At 33.5% G+C, this 16,714-nt stretch overlaps 4 protein-coding genes and 2 long non-coding RNA genes across 7 annotated transcripts; 1 reads left to right on the top strand and 5 right to left on the bottom strand.

The window, feature by feature from the left end:
- Positions 1–164: 164 nt before the first annotated feature.
- Positions 165–797, bottom strand: LOC139090373 (uncharacterized). The gene is made up of 2 exons (XR_011544368.1): positions 459–797; positions 165–390 (listed from the first exon to the last, which is right to left on the bottom strand). It is a non-coding gene; the product is annotated as an uncharacterized lncRNA (long non-coding RNA).
- LOC139090374 (uncharacterized) lies at positions 714–13,051 on the top strand. Of its 2 annotated transcripts, none has more exons than XR_011544370.1 (5): positions 714–1,005; positions 2,165–2,391; positions 2,547–2,699; positions 2,848–3,015; positions 12,066–13,051. It is a non-coding gene; the product is annotated as an uncharacterized lncRNA (long non-coding RNA). The 2 variants fall into 2 exon arrangements; XR_011544369.1 differs by lacking the exon at positions 12,066–13,051 and adding an exon at positions 3,914–4,501.
- Positions 1,538–4,139, bottom strand: LOC139090369 (glucose dehydrogenase [FAD, quinone]-like). The gene is made up of 5 exons (XM_070640136.1): positions 3,921–4,139; positions 3,808–3,858; positions 3,576–3,749; positions 3,430–3,511; positions 1,538–3,367 (listed from the first exon to the last, which is right to left on the bottom strand). The coding sequence occupies exons 1-5, from the start codon at positions 4,078–4,080 to the stop codon at positions 1,972–1,974; spliced, it is 1,863 nt and encodes a 620-aa protein (XP_070496237.1). The 5' UTR covers positions 4,081–4,139; the 3' UTR covers positions 1,538–1,971.
- On the bottom strand, positions 5,779–8,028 carry LOC139090190 (glucose dehydrogenase [FAD, quinone]-like). Its single transcript, XM_070639925.1, has 5 exons — positions 7,818–8,028; positions 7,706–7,756; positions 7,472–7,645; positions 7,254–7,335; positions 5,779–7,191 (listed from the first exon to the last, which is right to left on the bottom strand). The coding sequence occupies exons 1-5, from the start codon at positions 7,975–7,977 to the stop codon at positions 5,796–5,798; spliced, it is 1,863 nt and encodes a 620-aa protein (XP_070496026.1). The 5' UTR covers positions 7,978–8,028; the 3' UTR covers positions 5,779–5,795.
- LOC139090370 (serine/threonine-protein kinase 40-like) lies at positions 9,767–12,116 on the bottom strand. The gene is made up of 4 exons (XM_070640137.1): positions 11,938–12,116; positions 11,717–11,859; positions 11,535–11,653; positions 9,767–11,317 (listed from the first exon to the last, which is right to left on the bottom strand). Exons 1-4 carry the CDS (start codon positions 12,012–12,014, stop codon positions 9,851–9,853), a joined length of 1,806 nt encoding a protein of 601 aa, XP_070496238.1. The 5' UTR covers positions 12,015–12,116; the 3' UTR covers positions 9,767–9,850.
- Positions 13,003–16,232, bottom strand: LOC139090367 (aminopeptidase N-like). Its single transcript, XM_070640135.1, has 3 exons — positions 13,641–16,232; positions 13,319–13,581; positions 13,003–13,256 (listed from the first exon to the last, which is right to left on the bottom strand). Exons 1-3 carry the CDS (start codon positions 16,178–16,180, stop codon positions 13,123–13,125), a joined length of 2,937 nt encoding a protein of 978 aa, XP_070496236.1. The 5' UTR covers positions 16,181–16,232; the 3' UTR covers positions 13,003–13,122.
- Positions 16,233–16,714: the final 482 nt, after the last annotated feature.

Below are 16,714 nucleotides of genomic sequence, written 5' to 3' on the forward strand. Positions count from 1 at the left end.
TCTTTTCTCATTGCTCATTGCATCGGTATACCCTGGGCCTTGTAACTGTGCAGACTTGAAAAAAGCAAAACGTCATTAATGGCAAATAAGCGTGACTAGGTGTCGAAGTGGCTTAGTACTATTAAGTTAGTGGTGAAATTTAATGAGTAAGTACGACATAAATATTTATTCCGAAAATGTTAATTTTATTTTTATTCAACTAAGTGGTAAAATAAATTAAAAATTTTGTATTCCTAATAAATTGCATTCATGACGATAGCTGAGACAAACATTTTTATGCTTTGCAGCAGTTCTTACAGCAATCATCCTTGCTTCCAGTTACACATGGACACTTGCATCCTTGAGCACATTGGCATCCCTGGCCGCATGATTGATCTTTGCAGGTACAGTCTAAAATTTTGAAATGGCAAAGATTAATCATCAAATTGTGATTAATTGACAGAATTAGTAATACTCACTTTGTGAACAGCATTTACAACCCATTTTTGTGATTATTATTTTTGTTTTGTTTACTTCCGAATTTATATTGTTGCTTTATCAATGTGAAGCTTGACTTTGATTCCGATGTCTGATGATACAGCATGTTATATACAGAAAAAAGGTATTTTCCACGCGTTACTAAGCCTATACCTTGAGATGTGTGCAAATCTCTTATCGCGTACAAATGCACTCGGCACCTTTTTAATTACTTTGTTCACATAAAGTGAAATGAAATTGAAAATGATCCGATACAGTATGGAATATAATATGAAATTACGTTGTAGACGACTTTATGTGACCAGAAAAAATCATGTTCACACGAGAATCGAACAAAAGAAGCTGAAAATAATTAAATCGAGACGATCTACAAATAATGAAATAAAAATTTGTCATAAATTTGAGATTATCATGTTCAGTCCCTTCTTGATGAACTCGGTATTAATTGTGAATGTGCAGTTTACCGGAAAGGCTATATTGATGTATCACATCTGAAAATGGGGTGAAAATTACACTCGGACGTTATGCGTGAGTGATTTTCAAACTTCCAATACGTCCACATTGACCGCAGAATATTTCTGTTTACCAAATTATTATTAATTTTGAATTTCTCGAGTCTACAAACTCAAATTTTGAGTACATAAATCAATTTTAATTGCTTAAAATGCAAATCTATTTGTTTAGTAATGTCTAGTCACGCATGAAATAAGTACTCATGGGAATTTATTTGGACTTTATACAACCCCATAAATGCATTCAACAATTTAATTTCAAATATTTACATGGTGCAATGCTTCCTTTTTTATATTGCAAACATTGCAATCTGATAATTTATTGAACTAGTGGACAAACAGAAAATCACGTTTGACACGTGACTAGTAAATAATGACCATTTGATGATAAATTGTTAACACTCATGTTTAACACATATTAAAGTGGACACTAGATAAAGGCATGAGAGATGGTCACGGGATTGAGAATTTCTTTGTTGTCTTTGTAATTAAAGTGGGAATATTGATGCACTCAGTCATCCATGAAAATGTCGAATTGATTTATCAACTTTTTGGTTGTACAATCTTGTGGGATAGTTTTTAATTTTATTGTAATTTGTTTTGATTTAATATGTACATTATTTCTGTGAAAATTGAATGATTATTCAGGAACGGAGATTTTGATTTTAAATTATTTCATGGAATTCAGCGCTTTTTTGTTTAGTTCAGCACTATTCAGCGCTTTAGATTGTTTTTGTAAAATTTTAGTTTTCATCCAGTTTTAATTAGTTTTAATCAATGAAATCAATACTTCAAGCTCATTTGGACTCTAATTAAGTTGTAGCAGATATAGTAAGTACACAAACTTAATCTATCTTAATGAATTTTAGAATTGTTACTTTGAATGTGCGAATTTTTGAAAAAAATTTACATTTTGAATGGAAATAAACATTACATCTAGCCAATAGATCCATTAACATCCTCAATTCTAATTCATTAACCCTTACTTTTGACTCCAATCATTAATTATCATATCGGCTGCCTTTTCTCCAATCATAAAACTTACAGCATTGATATGACCAGATGTTGGTTCAGGAATGATGCTTGTATCCACAACTCTTAATCTATTAATTCCATACACTTTCAGTTCATGATTAACAACAGCATTTTTATCATTTCTGCTTCCCATTTTACAGGTTGTTGTTTGATGATGAATCGTTGATGTTAATGAATGAATTGTGCAGTGCCAATAAGCATCACTACCAAAATGAAGATGTGAACAGCCTGGTAAAGGAATTGAATGAATTCTTGCGCCGAGTTTTCGGAATGCTTCTGTTTCAAGGAGAGAAAGAGCAAATTTGATGGCTTCAAAGAACGTCTTTTCATCATCTGGATGTGACAAAATGTTCGGATAAATTATTGGGTAACTAAATGGATTTGCGTCCTTAAATTCAATACGTCCAATAGATTTGGGATGAAAAGCAATTGTACACAATGTCATTATATCATAACGTGTATACTCCAGTGGCTTGTAAACTTTATTATAAATTTCTTCCTTCATATTTAATGCATTTGCAGCTACTCCAAAATCTGTATGAAATCCACCGGAGAGCTCGAAGAATTCAACATCAGGAACGTCACCACCTCGCTCATTCACACTTGTTTTAATGAAGCTCAAAGCTTCTCCACTTCCAGGAAGTGAAACTTGTCCTTGACCTTCAGCAAAAGCTTGTAAGTTTTGAGAATTTAGTGCATTAAAAATTGACACAGAATTGCCAGTTGAATTAAATACAAATGAGATTCCATAATATGCATGATGATCACGTAGTTCCTTGCCAACCTGTAATTCTTGAATTAATGGAATTCTTAATCTTTGTAGATCTTGTCTGTTACCAATACCCGAAAGTATCAACAACTGTGGAGAACCAAATGTTCCTGCTGACAAGATCACTTCTTTTCTGGCAAGCATCTTATGTCGACGTCCAAATCTCTGAAATTCAACGCCATAAGCTGTCTTGGTTTGTGGATTAATAAGTATTTTTGTCACGTGAGTATTAATCATTATATGGAAGTTTGGCCTATTTAATATATCTTTTATAAAAGCTCGAAATGCAGTATGTCGATATCCATGTAACGTACTAGCTTGTAAATATGAAACTCCAGGTCTTGAGTGGAGATTATATTGTATTTCATCAAATCCCAATTCCCTATGTGCATCGAGAAATGTGTGGGCTAGTTTAGTTTTGTAAGGATTATACTCGACATTGACTTGCTTAAGAAGTTTCTTTAAATCCCCAAGTGTCTTGGCTTCAGCTCTTTTGAAGTATTTTTCGATATTTTCAAATGACCATCCTGGATTGCCAGCTTGTTCCCATCGGTCAAAGTCGTTGTCATGACCCCTAATTTGGGGAATTTAGATATGAGCAAGTTTTTAGGAATGATATAAATCTACATTAATTACCTGTTATAAATCATATAATTTATAATCGAAGATCCACCGACACCTTTTCCTCTCGGAAAATTGCATTGATTATTATTCATTCCTAATTCAAAATTTAAAAATCATTAAAAATGCTTTGTACGACTTAAAACTGATTTATCACACACCTTGACAGGCGTACTTTTGTCGTTCTGTTTTGTAAGCCCAATCATAAGAAGTTTTTTGATTCACTGCAGCTAAAACTGGAAGATCTTGTAAGATAGTCTCAACCTGACCAGCTTCGATCATTAGAACATTCCAATTTTTATTTTCTGTCAATCGATTTGCTAGAGCACATCCACCTGATAGGAAATTAATGATAGTAAAGTCTGATTAAGGATGTAATGAACTCAAATTTACCTGGACCGGATCCAACTATTATAAAGTCATATTCACTTAAATATCGCGGAGCTGCACAAGAACAAAAATTTGTAATTACTTTGTTAATTTTCACTTTCTTTTATAGACCTTACGTTCTATATTTTCCTGGAATAATCGCAACTTGAAACTCACAATATCACTCACTAAATTCACATGCTTAGCTAGTCTATTTAACAAATTTCCTCGAAGGAATGTTCCTTGTACTTGAAATGCAATTGCAAAAATCACTAAAAATTTCAAATATTTTTCCATGACTAAATCCTTTAAAAGAACTGAACCACAGTTGAAATTATCAACATCCGATCAACAGAAGTGTCTTAAACAGAATGAGATCCAAAATTTGATCGGGTCCACTCTCAAGCCACAAAGATTCTTTATGTGTTTAAGAATTTTCTTGTCATAAATGCAAATATTTTATACTCTCGTGTCTTTGACTTTAAATCAGAATTAATGTGTGTAGTAACTTGTTCCTTCAATATTTTTGTGTCGTGAATTTGGAATTATGAATAGTAACTGGATTTTACTGTATGAATATATTTAGACTTTTTTTATGATCTTTCTTATGATAAATATTTGATTTCGGATCGCTAAATGCTTACTATCAACAGTATCCGATCAATGACTTAGAACTATGAATAAATTATTGGTTTGTTTACTTGATTTTAGCACTAAGATGTATGGGGAATCAATTCATAGATGATAAAAATTGATAGTGTTGATAGTAAGGTCTTTCGTGGCCGAATTGTTGAGCAATTGGCCTGAATTGTAAGCGACAATAGATTCTAGAGATCCAAATCCCAAGTCAAATGTCGGGATTGAGATCGGGATGATCCGTTCAAACTACATTGATCAATATTAAGATACTGTCTTTATCTCGGGACCTTACTGAATTCCTCATGTTTATGAATATGTGAGTTGTACATCAGACTTCAATACTCTAGCCAACTCTATCTATTTTGCTCAAAATCTTGTTCGTTTCCCGAGTAACGCAAAAGAAGATGGTTCCTACACGAATCCTTAAAGGCGCCGACACGAGTTTTTCAGAGCCACACTAAGACAGCTTCCATTTGGCTGCCAAACAGACGGCTTCAATTGAGTTTTAATAAAAGAATATTGACGGAGCCTTTACATGTTTTCCTTCGCTGGTCGTACAGATCAATTGTAATCCATTACCTCCCACAGGAGTAGGGTTGGGCAAATATACGTATATATACGTATATATACGTATAAGAACAAAAAAATATACGTATATATACGTATAAGAACAAAAAATATACGTATATATACGTATATGTATACGTATACAGATTTTTCAAATCCGAAAAAATACGTTATTTATTTTGTTAAAAATGATCTTAAATGCTCAGAAGTCAAAAGATGGTTATTACATTGGTTTCTCACATCCAGTAGCATTTAAACCTTAAATTATGATTAATGGTAAAAATTAATTAATTTTGTAAAAAAATAATTTTTTTCCACAACTTTTTGTTGAAAGTTTGAACGAGCTTACAAAAATTTTACTTTGGCTGCCAAACAGAATTCAATTAAGCTTTTAATAAAAGAATATTGTACGGAACACAACATTATAACAGTTTCAATTTCATGCTGTTCAATTTTTACTAAAATTATTGTTATAATTCGCTGGTAACGAAAAATCTGTATACGTATACATACAGATCAATTGTATACGTATATATACCGAATTTGCCCAACCCTACACAGGAGTCGCCTGAACCTGACTCAATCGCTGACATACACTTACCAATTTCCAATACCAAGAGAAGCCTTTAAAGATCCCTAAAATTACATTTTATAAATCATTAAATGCTTTTTGATGACAAAAATTATTTTGGGTTTGATACTAATTCCTTTATTTATATCTATTTACGTATATATTTTTTAGCCACAGTGCTTTGTGAACGGCTCTTACAAAAGAATACAAAAACTTGACAGAACTTCATACACTTTTACTTTTTAATCCACTCATTCTTAATCATGTCAGCAGCTTTTTCTCCAATCATAAAACTTACAGCATTAGGATGACCAGATGTTGGCTCAGGAATAATACTCGTGTCCACAACTCTTAGTCTATTAATCCCATGTACCTTAAGTTCATGATTAACAACAGCAAACTTATCATCACGACTTCCCATTTTACATGACGTTGTTTGATGATGAATCGTCGATGTTAATGAATGAATTGTGCAGTGCCAATAAGCATCACTGCCAAAATGAAGATGTGTACAGCCTGGTAATGGAATTGGATGAACTCGAGCTCCGAGTTTTCGAAATGCTTCTGTTTCAAGGAGGGAAAGGGCGAATTTAATGGATTCAAAGATTGTTTGGACATCATCAGGATGTGACAACATATTTGGATAAATTATAGGATAGCTAAAGGGATTTCTATCTTTTAATTCAATATATCCAATAGATTTTGGATGGAATGTAATTGTGCATAATGTCATTGCATCATACACTGCCAATTCGAGTGGCTTATACACTGTGTCATAAATCTCTTGTTTCATATTAAGAGCAGCTGCTGCCATTCCAAAATCTGTATGAAATCCACCTGACAGTTCGAAAAATTCAGCATCAGGAACATCACCACCTCGCTCATTGACACTTGTTTGAATGAAACTTAAAGCTTCTCCACTTCCAGGAAGTGAAATTCTTCCTTGACCTTCAACATAAGATTGTAAATTTTCTGGTCTAAATGTTGACACAATTGACACAGAATTGCCAGTTGAATTAAAAACAAATGTGATTCCGTAGTAGGCATAATGGTCACGAATCTGTTTGCCGACTTCTAGTTCTTGGATTAATGGAATTCCTAATTTTTTTAGTTCTTGTTTATTTCCAACACCTGAAAGAATTAATAGCTTTGCTGAATTAAATGTTCCTGATGACAAGATCACTTCTTTTCTGGCAAGAATCTTTTGTCGGCGTCCAAATCTTTGATATTCTACGCCATATGCCGTTTTGGTTTGTGGATTAATCAGAATTTTCGTCACTTGAGTATTAACCATTATATGGAAGTTTGGTCGATGCAGAATATCTTTAATATATGCACGAAATCCAGTGTGTCGAAATCCATCCAATGTACTAGCTTGTAAATATGACACTCCAGGTCTTGAGTGGAGATTATATTGTATTTCATCAAATCCCAATTCTTTATGTCCATCAAGAAATGTGTGGGCTAATTTAGTTTTGTATGGATTATACTCGACATTGACTTGCTTGAGAAGTTTCTTTAAATCACCAAGTGTCTTTGCTTCTGATTTTTTGAAGAATTTTTCGACATCATCAAATGACCATCCAGGATTACCAGCTTGTTCCCATCTGTCGAAGTCGTTGTCATGACCCCTAATTTGGGGAATTTAAATATGAACAAGTTTTAAGGAATGATATTAATCCACATTAATTACCTGTTGTAAATCATATAATTTATAATCGAAGATCCACCGACTCCCTTTCCTCTCGGGAAAAAGCATTGATTGTTGTTCATCCCTGGAATTAATTTATGAAATCTTTAATTCACTCAAAATTAGGATTTGTCCGAAACGTAGACTTGAATGAACTATAAGCTATAGCTGATATCTGCAAGTCTGCAGTTCTAGACCGAACCCTACTCAAAACTACAAACCTTGACAAGCTTGAGTCTGTGGCTCCGGTCTAAAAGCCCAATCATACTCAGATCTCTGATTAACTGCAGCAAAAAGTGGAATATTTTGCAGCAAAGTCTCAACATGACCAGCTTCAATCATCAAAACATTCCAATTCTTATTTTCCGTCAATCGATTTGCCAAAGCGCATCCACCTTGTTGGAAATTAATTAAATTTAAAGTCCGGTTTTAGGAAGGAATGAACTCGATTTTACCTGGACCTGACCCAACAATTATGAAGTCATATTTGGTCAAATAACGCGGTGCTGCATAATAAAAAGGATTTTTAATTATTGGAAGTTCACTTTCACTTTCTTTAAACTTTACGTTCTACATTTTCCTGGAATAGCCGTAGATTGAAGCTTATTATATCACTAAATATATTCACATGCTTAGTCAGTCTATTTATCAGACTACCGCGTAGGAAAAATCCTTCTATTCTTAATCCAATCATGAAAATTAACAAAAATCTCAAAAAATTCTCCATCACAAAATTTCACTAAGAACTGATCAGCAGCACAAGACTATCCACAACCGATTGATTGTAGTGACTGGAACAGAATGAGATTTTCAAGTGATCAACTTTTATTATCGCTAAAAAGCAATAATGAGATTCCTTCAGTATTCTTTTAAGAATTTTTTACACATTATTTAAACTTATTTTTCGTGTCTTTGACTTAAAATGTGCATTAAGAATTTGCGTCGGCAGTGTTTTCCAATCTTTGTATCTCGAGATGCTTTTTAAAAACTTGTTCTGAATTTGAAGAAAAGAACATCAATTTCCTTGACCTTAATAAATGTCAATAAAGATATTTTGAGATAGGTTATGTATTTTAATGACTTCTTTAAGGCAGTGGCTCTGAAAGTGTATGGTATGATACTTTGATGAATCTTCTTTAGGTAGAACTTAAAGTTCACATGGATATTGGATGGAAAAGTCAATCTAACTCAATATTAAATTCGACTCCACTTCGAGCTCTGTTTTTTGGGTTCAGTTAAGAACCGCACGTCTACATCTCTTTATTTACTTACTTATTTCTCTGGTCGTACAGATAAATTATAATCCATGACCTCATCCAGGAGTCGCCTGAAGCTGGCTCTATCGCTGGCTTCCTTTTGCCAATTTCCGATACCAAGTGCAATACTATCTCTATCGACAGCTTCCTTCCAAGAGTTCTTTGGACGTCTACGGGCTCTTTTACCGTCCAGAAAGTCAGCTTTGAAGACCTTAATTAATGGAGTTTCCACAGGCCGCCTAATAACATGTCCAGCCCATCACAGCTTGTTCCGTCTACATCTCCTACGTTTTAGATATAAAGGCCTGTAGTTTTTGGCTGTATCTAATAGTTTCTCTAAGGTATTTTTGGAAGAATCCTAAAAATTTTAGTGATTAATGACTAGTTCAATAGTTTTCTAGACTAGAAATGTTAGAATTTCCATAGCAGGCAAAGAAAGTGCTTTAGCAACGCTCACGAGAATGCTCATCTAGTATATGTATTTAAGGTGAGTAAGATCTCGAGATCTAGCTCTTTCACTATTAGGGTTTTACTGCCCATACCAAAACAAACACAAAAATCATGGACCAGAAAGCACAAATGGTTGACAAGAACTGCTTTAGAGTATAGTAAAAATGCATCTTAACATCTCGTTTCTTCTTACTTTGTCATGAGGATTCAGAATTGCTTTGATTATGTCAAGAATATGTAAATTTTATAATTTTTTTATGACAAAAATTTGATACAACATCGTCAATTCTAAGTGGTAGGATGTCCATATGTGAAGTTTTTGGTTAAATAGTATGCTTGCTTACTTACTTCGCTGGCCGTACAGATCAATTGTGATCCATGGCCTTCCTCTGATGGCTCCTAAAACTGACTCTTTCGTTGACTTCCGTCTGCCAATTACATAAAGTATAGTGTATTCCGTAGCAATCTTCGATAGGACTCTTTTGGATTATTTTCCAAGCATTACCTATAGACTATTGACTGTGAACAAGGTATATCTCCTGTAAAACGGCATCAATACCCATTCCTACATATGCTTTGGCATGGGATGCTTCGTTAATCTTTCCAGCCTGTCATCAGAATGGGGTATAAAACGCAGAACTTCTTGATTTTATCTTATTTTATGACAACTGTCGAAATCTTTCATTCATTTAGTTTTATTAAGTTTGTTCATACTTTGCATTTATATCGACTACTATTCCATGTCAATAAATAATCAAAAAAATCAAGTTTTTTAGTTTAAAGGAATTCTTTAAAAATCATAAAATGTTTTATTTATTCATTAAAATTGCATCATGTGAAGTTTCATACTTTAACATTTATTAGATAAATGTCATATCTTTTAAATAAATCTAATTAAGGACTTCTGCTTATATTTAAAAAATAATTATTATTATATCCAGCTAATTGCAGCAAATAAGTCAAAAATATTAAAATTTGATTTGACTGTTGTGACTTGACATAAACTTGTCCATTCAGTACTTCCATTTCCACATTACATCGTCTTAAAAATTCAACAAATTTACCAATATCGTCACCAGGACTGTGATGTGTTGGATTATAAATCTCACGAATCAATGGATTATCATGAAAATTTGTACGTAGCCAAATCGACAGCTTAAGTGCGATGTCTTGATTAACAATTCCATGAAAATTATGCACAATTCCATTAGACTGCAAATTTCCATTACTAAATAGCTCATTTAGTGTATTATAAATAGATTCAAAACTAGTAGCGCCATTAGCGACATTTTGTTGTGGTCTTTGTTGAATTCTTACACGTTCTGAACCGGCACGAAATCTAACTTCATATAAGGGAGCACTTATCCGGTTATGCCACGATAATGGTATGCTCGTGTGTTGATGATTTCGTACTGACAATTGATTGATTTGTCGTGTCAAGTTTCGAGTCATACCACCTTGATTTGGTGATACGGATATACGACTTGATGCTGATCGATCAGCTAAGAGACTTGGACGTAAAAACATCTTGTTATTTGATGATTCCTGATGTGACATCATTTTGAGTACCATTGATATATTTTCTGTTGATAAATCAAATTTTGGTGATGGTGGATCTTGACAGATCAATTTTGGTGGCTGATTATCAAGATCAGGTACAACTTGATCATCTCTTTGTAATGCTCTGGTCGTTAAATTTGCAGTTCTTTGAATTTTCTCAAATTGTCTTTCCAAATATTCACGAGTTTCAGTTGCCGTAAATCGATCCGATGTGGTCAATAAATGATTTTTAATTAATTGCTTTGTCTCTTCCGTAATTCGAGCGCCTTCGGTAGGAAATACTAATTCACATTGACATATTTTCTTAAATAAAGCTGCTGTTGTGTTCTCAACGAATGGAAAATTCGAATAAACTAGTACATAAAGTATTACACCTAAACTCCATACATCGGATGGCTTGCCTAAATATGAACCTTGTATAATGTCTGGTGATATATAAGCTGGTGATCCACGTTGATCAAATAAAAGCTGATTTTCAGAACTGAGCAATTTGCCAAGACAAAAGTTTGTCAAAATTATTCGCTTTGTCTGATAGTTAATAAGGAAGTTTTGAATCTTCAAGTCACGATGACAAATGTTGAGTTTGTGAATTTGCTCGACGATCTTAACAATTTCATAAAATATTAGCAATGCTTCCTTCTCAGTCAATTTATGTCGACTTATATACTCTTGAAGTGATAAAAATTGATTTTCTTGATTCACATTGAGCCAATTTTCAGAACTTTTATCACAATATGCATCTGTAACTAGTGTTATTCGCTTTGCTGGGATCTTTGATCCTCTCTCGCTTTGCACTTGATCCTGAGAATTAAGAGATTTCATGATTAGGCTTAAAATTGTATTTGATTTGTGAGATTTTGAAATTTTGATGAATTTGAGTCTTTGGATCATAAGCAAGTAAGCCTGCAAGCGACATAATAAGTGATTCGTAGCTATACATGTAGCTTCATACTCCAGCAAACTCAGATCCAGTAGCAATTCCAAAAATTCTCACAAATTCACAATTTCCTTTACTCACCACAAAAAGTCCATAACATCTCTCAACTCCTGGACAGCTCTTTAATATCTGCAGCAATAAATACTCATTGTGAAGTAGAACTTTTGCCTGAACAATTTCTTTGCTTTGATTAACTTCATCTGTAAGTCAAGTCATATAAATAAATAACTACGTAGATAAAAAATTGTTTGTAAGCAACTAACCCGGATTCTCAACTGTTAGAATCTTCAGTCTGTAAAAAGTCTCATCTTTCTTGGCTAGATACGTTCTAATGCAGTTTAGAGGACCTGCATTACTCTTGACAATTTCTGGTCCAACTTGAAAGTCGTGAATTTTTCTGACATTTCTGGATTTTTGAATAAATTGGATTAGAGATTAGTATGAAGCTTTTGGGGATTGAATTATAGTTTACTGTGCTGTTTACCTTACTGACGAAGATAGGAATGATGTTCTAAAGCGCTTAACAACCGACTTATCACTATAATTGTAATTTCTTTTCATTTTTAAACTCTTTGTTGTTTTCTTTTGATTTCTTTTTTATCTTCTTTTTAGAAAATTAAATGATGAAAATACGTTAAGCTATGCCAAAATAATAGCTCATAATTTTATCTGACTAAATTTTTGAATTTATTGATTTTTGGCAAATTCCGCATTATTTTAATAAATTTATAAATTGTTTATATTTTACTTAGAAACATTTAAAATCTTTTATGAGTTTTGGCTGTAAGGAATCAGATTTCCTACGCCTGATCATAACGTATTCTGAAAATTTGAATGAGCGGCGAACCCTGATTGATTGTAGATGTAAATTTATGGGACGAAATATAATTTTTTGTCAAAAAGTCATCAAATTTTTCAAGGAAAATTAAGTTGGATTATTATTCAATTTAAATGTGGGTTGGGGTTGAAATTTAGTGTATTATTGATACATCGACCCAGTTTCACACAAGCTAATTAGCCTCCAGGCCAGTGTAACTATGGGTCTAGACTAGAGTCTACTTGGCATGAGGTCGGATCTTCGGTCATTTATACGCCATGTGCTTTCCGAAATAGCTTTAGCTTGTAGACCAAAGACAGCGATATCAACAAAAATTGAGTTCCAATCACACTAAAGGTTATTGTCAGGGTTATTTTGAGAAGGTTTGAAAAGTCCTTGAATAGTCCGACATAATCGAGTAAAGAATAGCGTGAATGAGTTGATGATAAATTGTTAACACGGTAAATACCTTAATGGAATTCGATAGTATCCGATAATCGATCCAAAGTTGGACACCACGTTGGCGTGATTTTTTTATAAGGCTGGATTTAAACCGAATCCGAAATTAAATCTGAGTCATACCGGTCTGGATACAGTTTTTTGATCGATTAATCGATTTGTGCTGATTGGGGAAAATTAAGATTTACATCAGCATGTAACTCGAGTGCTTGGTAGACGTCGTTGAGATCTTTTGTATGATTAAAGTTTATCAAAATTTCATTTAAAAAACCATTTTCAATTTTTTATGTCGCTAATTTTTTATTTTCTTAAAAAAGAATTCAAATTAATCTTGAATTCATCTTAAGTTGACTTAAAAACAGCACTGATCACTGATTTAGTCAAAATTTATCTCTAAAATGATTTCATCACGGTTGCAATCACACAGAATGCAATTAAGCTAATTGAGACGAATACTGATTGTGCAGCACCTGGAGTTGTTGATGGTGATGGTGTGGTTGAACTTGGTGTTGAGGTTGATGGTGATGCTGCAAGAGATTTGAATTTATAAATTGAAGTTCAATAAAAATTAATTTTTAATAATTCTTACATGAGTCAGTTGTTGTTGGTCCTGATGTTGTTGGTGTTGTTGGTTCTGTTGTTGGAACTTCAACACCAAAGTAATCTAAAATCTCGAAAATATTTGTGTCGATCCATTTTTCCATTTCACCAACTTTAGCGACGATTGCTTGAGTTCCTGTAATAATGTTTGCAGCTTGCAATTTATTTGCAAGTGCAAAGATCTTGTCGGCACTACGTTGTGTATTCATATAACCAGCTAAATTGTCAATAACAGCAGTAAGGTCAAATAATCTGGAAATAGAACTTAGTTAATGATCTTTAAAGCTATAGGATGCAAAAAACTATCTTACCTATGCAATTTCAAGTAATTATCATCAAGGAAGCTGAAAGCTTGTGTCAATCCATATCTAGAGTTGCTGTATACGCTAATTAGAATTGCCTGTCTTTCATCGCTGATGAGATTATTTCCAGCATCTAAAGTTACTTTCAATAATTTTTTAATATTTTCTTCATTCAATGAGCATCCCAAGTATTGGATGTATCTTGCACGATTAGGGAAGCTCTTGTCTGAGACAACAATAGCAAGCAATTGACCGAATGTAGTTTCATCAATCAATCTCATTGCAAAGCAATAATCAAAGTTGGCTGTGCCTCGTGCACCTGCATTATAAAAGTTGAGGAACTTTTGATATTCTTGAAGGAAGCAATTTCCATCATATGCCTGACAACTCCATTGCTTAACATAACTTCTCAATGATGCACGATTTGCATCTTCACCATCGAATCCTTCATATCCTAAAACATCAAGATGTGGCTTTGTGATTTGTCGAATGAATTCATTGAAATGTTCATGGACTAAAGTGTCAAATAAGTGACTTCTCAAGTCATTAAAGATTCTTGCTCCTCTAGCCCATGCCAAGTATTCATCTTCTTTCCCCATATAGCTTAAAATATTGATAGCATCAATACCATAAACACGTCTAAATTGTGTCCATCCCAAATAAAATTCATCCAATAATAAGGCACGATTAAGTGGATTTATGACTGTATGATCGTTCATTAATTGAGCAATATTTGCTTTCCATAATGGTATGCCGTAATCAACGCGATAATAACCCACTTGATCAATATTAACAACCATCCAGTCTCCATCAGTATAACCTGTATATTCAGTTGTAAATCCAAATGTTGGAACATTTAACCAAAGTTTTGGAGTCTTGACAGAGAAGTCAGGATTTGATTTAGATGCAAATGTGATTGGAATTGAATAAACTTCGCCATTGCTTAATGGATATCTGTTTTGTGAAAAGACTGTTGTATTTTTGCCAGTTCTAACTGTTAGCAATGGATATCCAGCTTGATTCTCCCATGTGTACATGAGATCTCCAACATTTAATGGCTTTTCAGGAAATTCTTCATCATAAGCTTTTTGTAGACCAGTATGAAGTTCTGTTGGTGTGGCTGCCTTCATATAATTTGCAGTCAAATAATAATTCAAACCTTTAAGGAAGACAGGTTCAGTCATGACTTCCATAAACATTCTCAAAACACAACCAGACTTTTGATATCCAATTCCACCAAATTTACTCCACAATTCATTAGGTTGTTCTGTATAATGATTCATAGCCCAAGCAGTAGGTCCATCAGCGTTAAATGCTGTTTGTATTGTGGATGAGAAGAAGCCTCTCATTGCACCTCTTTGTGGATAAACTAATGATGGAATGTAATTGGCAAAAAGTGTAGCAAATCCTTCATTCAACCATGTGTATTGCCACCATTTTGGAGATATGATGTCACCAAACCATTGATGAGCAAATTCGTGTGTAACTAAAGAAATGATTGAATTTTGTTGATTATATTTTGCACTTTCACTTAAGGCTGGATTGAGAAGTATGCCTCGTTCAATGTATGTGATCAATCCAAAGTTCTCCATAGCACCAAAGTTGAATTTTGTCAATGCAATATGATCCATTTTTGACAATGGATATTTGACACCTAAAATTTCATCCAATTTGTGTAAAATTGGACCAACAACTGTTGCTGCAAAATCAGCATGTCCATTCTCAATGGCCATTGGTGTGGCAAAGATTCTTTGTGGAATTCTCGTATTGACAGCATCGACATATTCATAATCAGAAATAGCAAAAGCAAGAAGATATGTCTGCATAACTGGTGTTGGCTGGAATGTTGTAATGACCATATTATCTTGTTCGTCTTCTTCCACTAAAACATCTGTATTTGCAATTGCTGTAAAGTTTTTGTCATGAACAATACTTAAAGTCATAATAGCTCTAATGCCAGGCTCATCATAACATGGGAATGCATGACGTGCATCAGTTACTTCAAATTGTGTTGCACCATAGAATTTAGTTTCACCAGCACTATTGTTGTAGGCTCCCCAATAGAAACCAGCACCATCGTCACGAAGCTTTCCTTTATATTGAACATGTAGAAGAAGTTCAGTTCCGACATCATAAGTTCTTGATAAGTCAATTACAAGGAACTCATGTGATGGAATCAAGGTGAATGTTGCATTTCCATCAATCGGTGTTAAGGGTTCCGCTATAAATGTACTAACTTGCAAGATTTCAATTTGTCTATAATGCAAAGTAATCCTGTCTGTAGATTCCACAATTTTTGTCTTAATCATGACATGTCCATCAAAATCAAATTCGCCCTTGTGAATGTTTGTGACTAGAAAAATGTCATAACTAATTGGATATGAGTCATTTGGGAGTCTGTAAGTTGTTGGCACGTCTACTTCTAAGACTTTATTGAATCTTCCAGGCACACCGAATTTTGATTCCTCAATTCCATCGTTATGTAATGGATTGCCACGTACTACACTAATGATTAAAAAAACACTTAGAACTGCCACTTTTTGCCACATTTTCTTAACTCTTAATCCTCGCAGTTCGGGAGAGAAAAATTAAGTGAATTTAAGCAATAAAATTAAATCAAATTTATACTTTTCATTAATCTAATCATATTGGCTGATAAATATGTTCCTAATGTAGCTAATCTTTGAGATAAACCTGCTTGTTAAAGTATGTGCTCTATGATTATTCTTACATTATCAAAGTCATATGGAGAATGATTTAGTATTACTGTTAAAATACTCAATTACGTCTACAGAATTGTTGAATTTATGATAACTTATCAGAGTATGTCTGATTCAGCAGTTTTATTTTAGAAATAACGTGAAATTCCCTCACGTCAATGCTCTTGTTTGTGATGTAAAACACGCGTATGTTTTACTTCCTTAAGATGTAATCTACAAGATTAAATGTGTCCCTTGAACTTAAAAAATAATTGCCATAGGATGGATTCCTAAAGAATGTCAGTTATAAGCGAAAACAGATAATTTGTACAAACTTTGTAATAAGGTCAGCAAATAAGTTGGTAATCCAGATACCAAGCCGGA

The sequence above is a fragment of the Chironomus tepperi genome, unplaced genomic scaffold, assembly GCF_022539635.2.
Source record: "Chironomus tepperi strain 1889 unplaced genomic scaffold, CSIRO-AGI_Ctep_v1 contig_217, whole genome shotgun sequence".
Lineage (NCBI taxonomy): Eukaryota > Metazoa > Arthropoda > Insecta > Diptera > Chironomidae > Chironomus > Chironomus tepperi.

Excerpts from the sequence above, each read along its gene's own strand:
- LOC139090370 (XM_070640137.1), bottom strand. The coding sequence starts at position 12,014 with ATGAAAAGAAATTACAATTATAGTGATAAGTCGGTTGTTAAGCGCTTT. Across the intron at positions 11,860-11,937 it reads TTCCTATCTTCGTCAGTAAG|AAATGTCAGAAAAATTCACG; the intron begins GTAAACAGCACA and ends TCAAAAATCCAG. Across the intron at positions 11,654-11,716 it reads TCTAACAGTTGAGAATCCGG|ATGAAGTTAATCAAAGCAAA; the intron begins GTTAGTTGCTTA and ends CTTGACTTACAG.
- LOC139090190 (XM_070639925.1), bottom strand. The coding sequence starts at position 7,977 with ATGGAGAATTTTTTGAGATTTTTGTTAATTTTCATGATTGGATTAAGA. Across the intron at positions 7,336-7,471 it reads ACAGACTCAAGCTTGTCAAG|GGATGAACAACAATCAATGC; the intron begins GTTTGTAGTTTT and ends AATTAATTCCAG. Across the intron at positions 7,192-7,253 it reads AATTATATGATTTACAACAG|GGGTCATGACAACGACTTCG; the intron begins GTAATTAATGTG and ends TCCCCAAATTAG.
- LOC139090367 (XM_070640135.1), bottom strand. The coding sequence starts at position 16,180 with ATGTGGCAAAAAGTGGCAGTTCTAAGTGTTTTTTTAATCATTAGTGTA. Across the intron at positions 13,582-13,640 it reads AATTACTTGAAATTGCATAG|ATTATTTGACCTTACTGCTG; the intron begins GTAAGATAGTTT and ends TTCTATTTCCAG. Across the intron at positions 13,257-13,318 it reads ACCAACAACAACTGACTCAT|CATCACCATCAACCTCAACA; the intron begins GTAAGAATTATT and ends AATCTCTTGCAG.
- LOC139090369 (XM_070640136.1), bottom strand. The coding sequence starts at position 4,080 with ATGGAAAAATATTTGAAATTTTTAGTGATTTTTGCAATTGCATTTCAA. Across the intron at positions 3,859-3,920 it reads ATTCCAGGAAAATATAGAAC|CTCCGCGATATTTAAGTGAA; the intron begins GTAAGGTCTATA and ends GTTCTTGTGCAG. Across the intron at positions 3,512-3,575 it reads ACAAAAGTACGCCTGTCAAG|GAATGAATAATAATCAATGC; the intron begins GTGTGTGATAAA and ends ATTTTGAATTAG.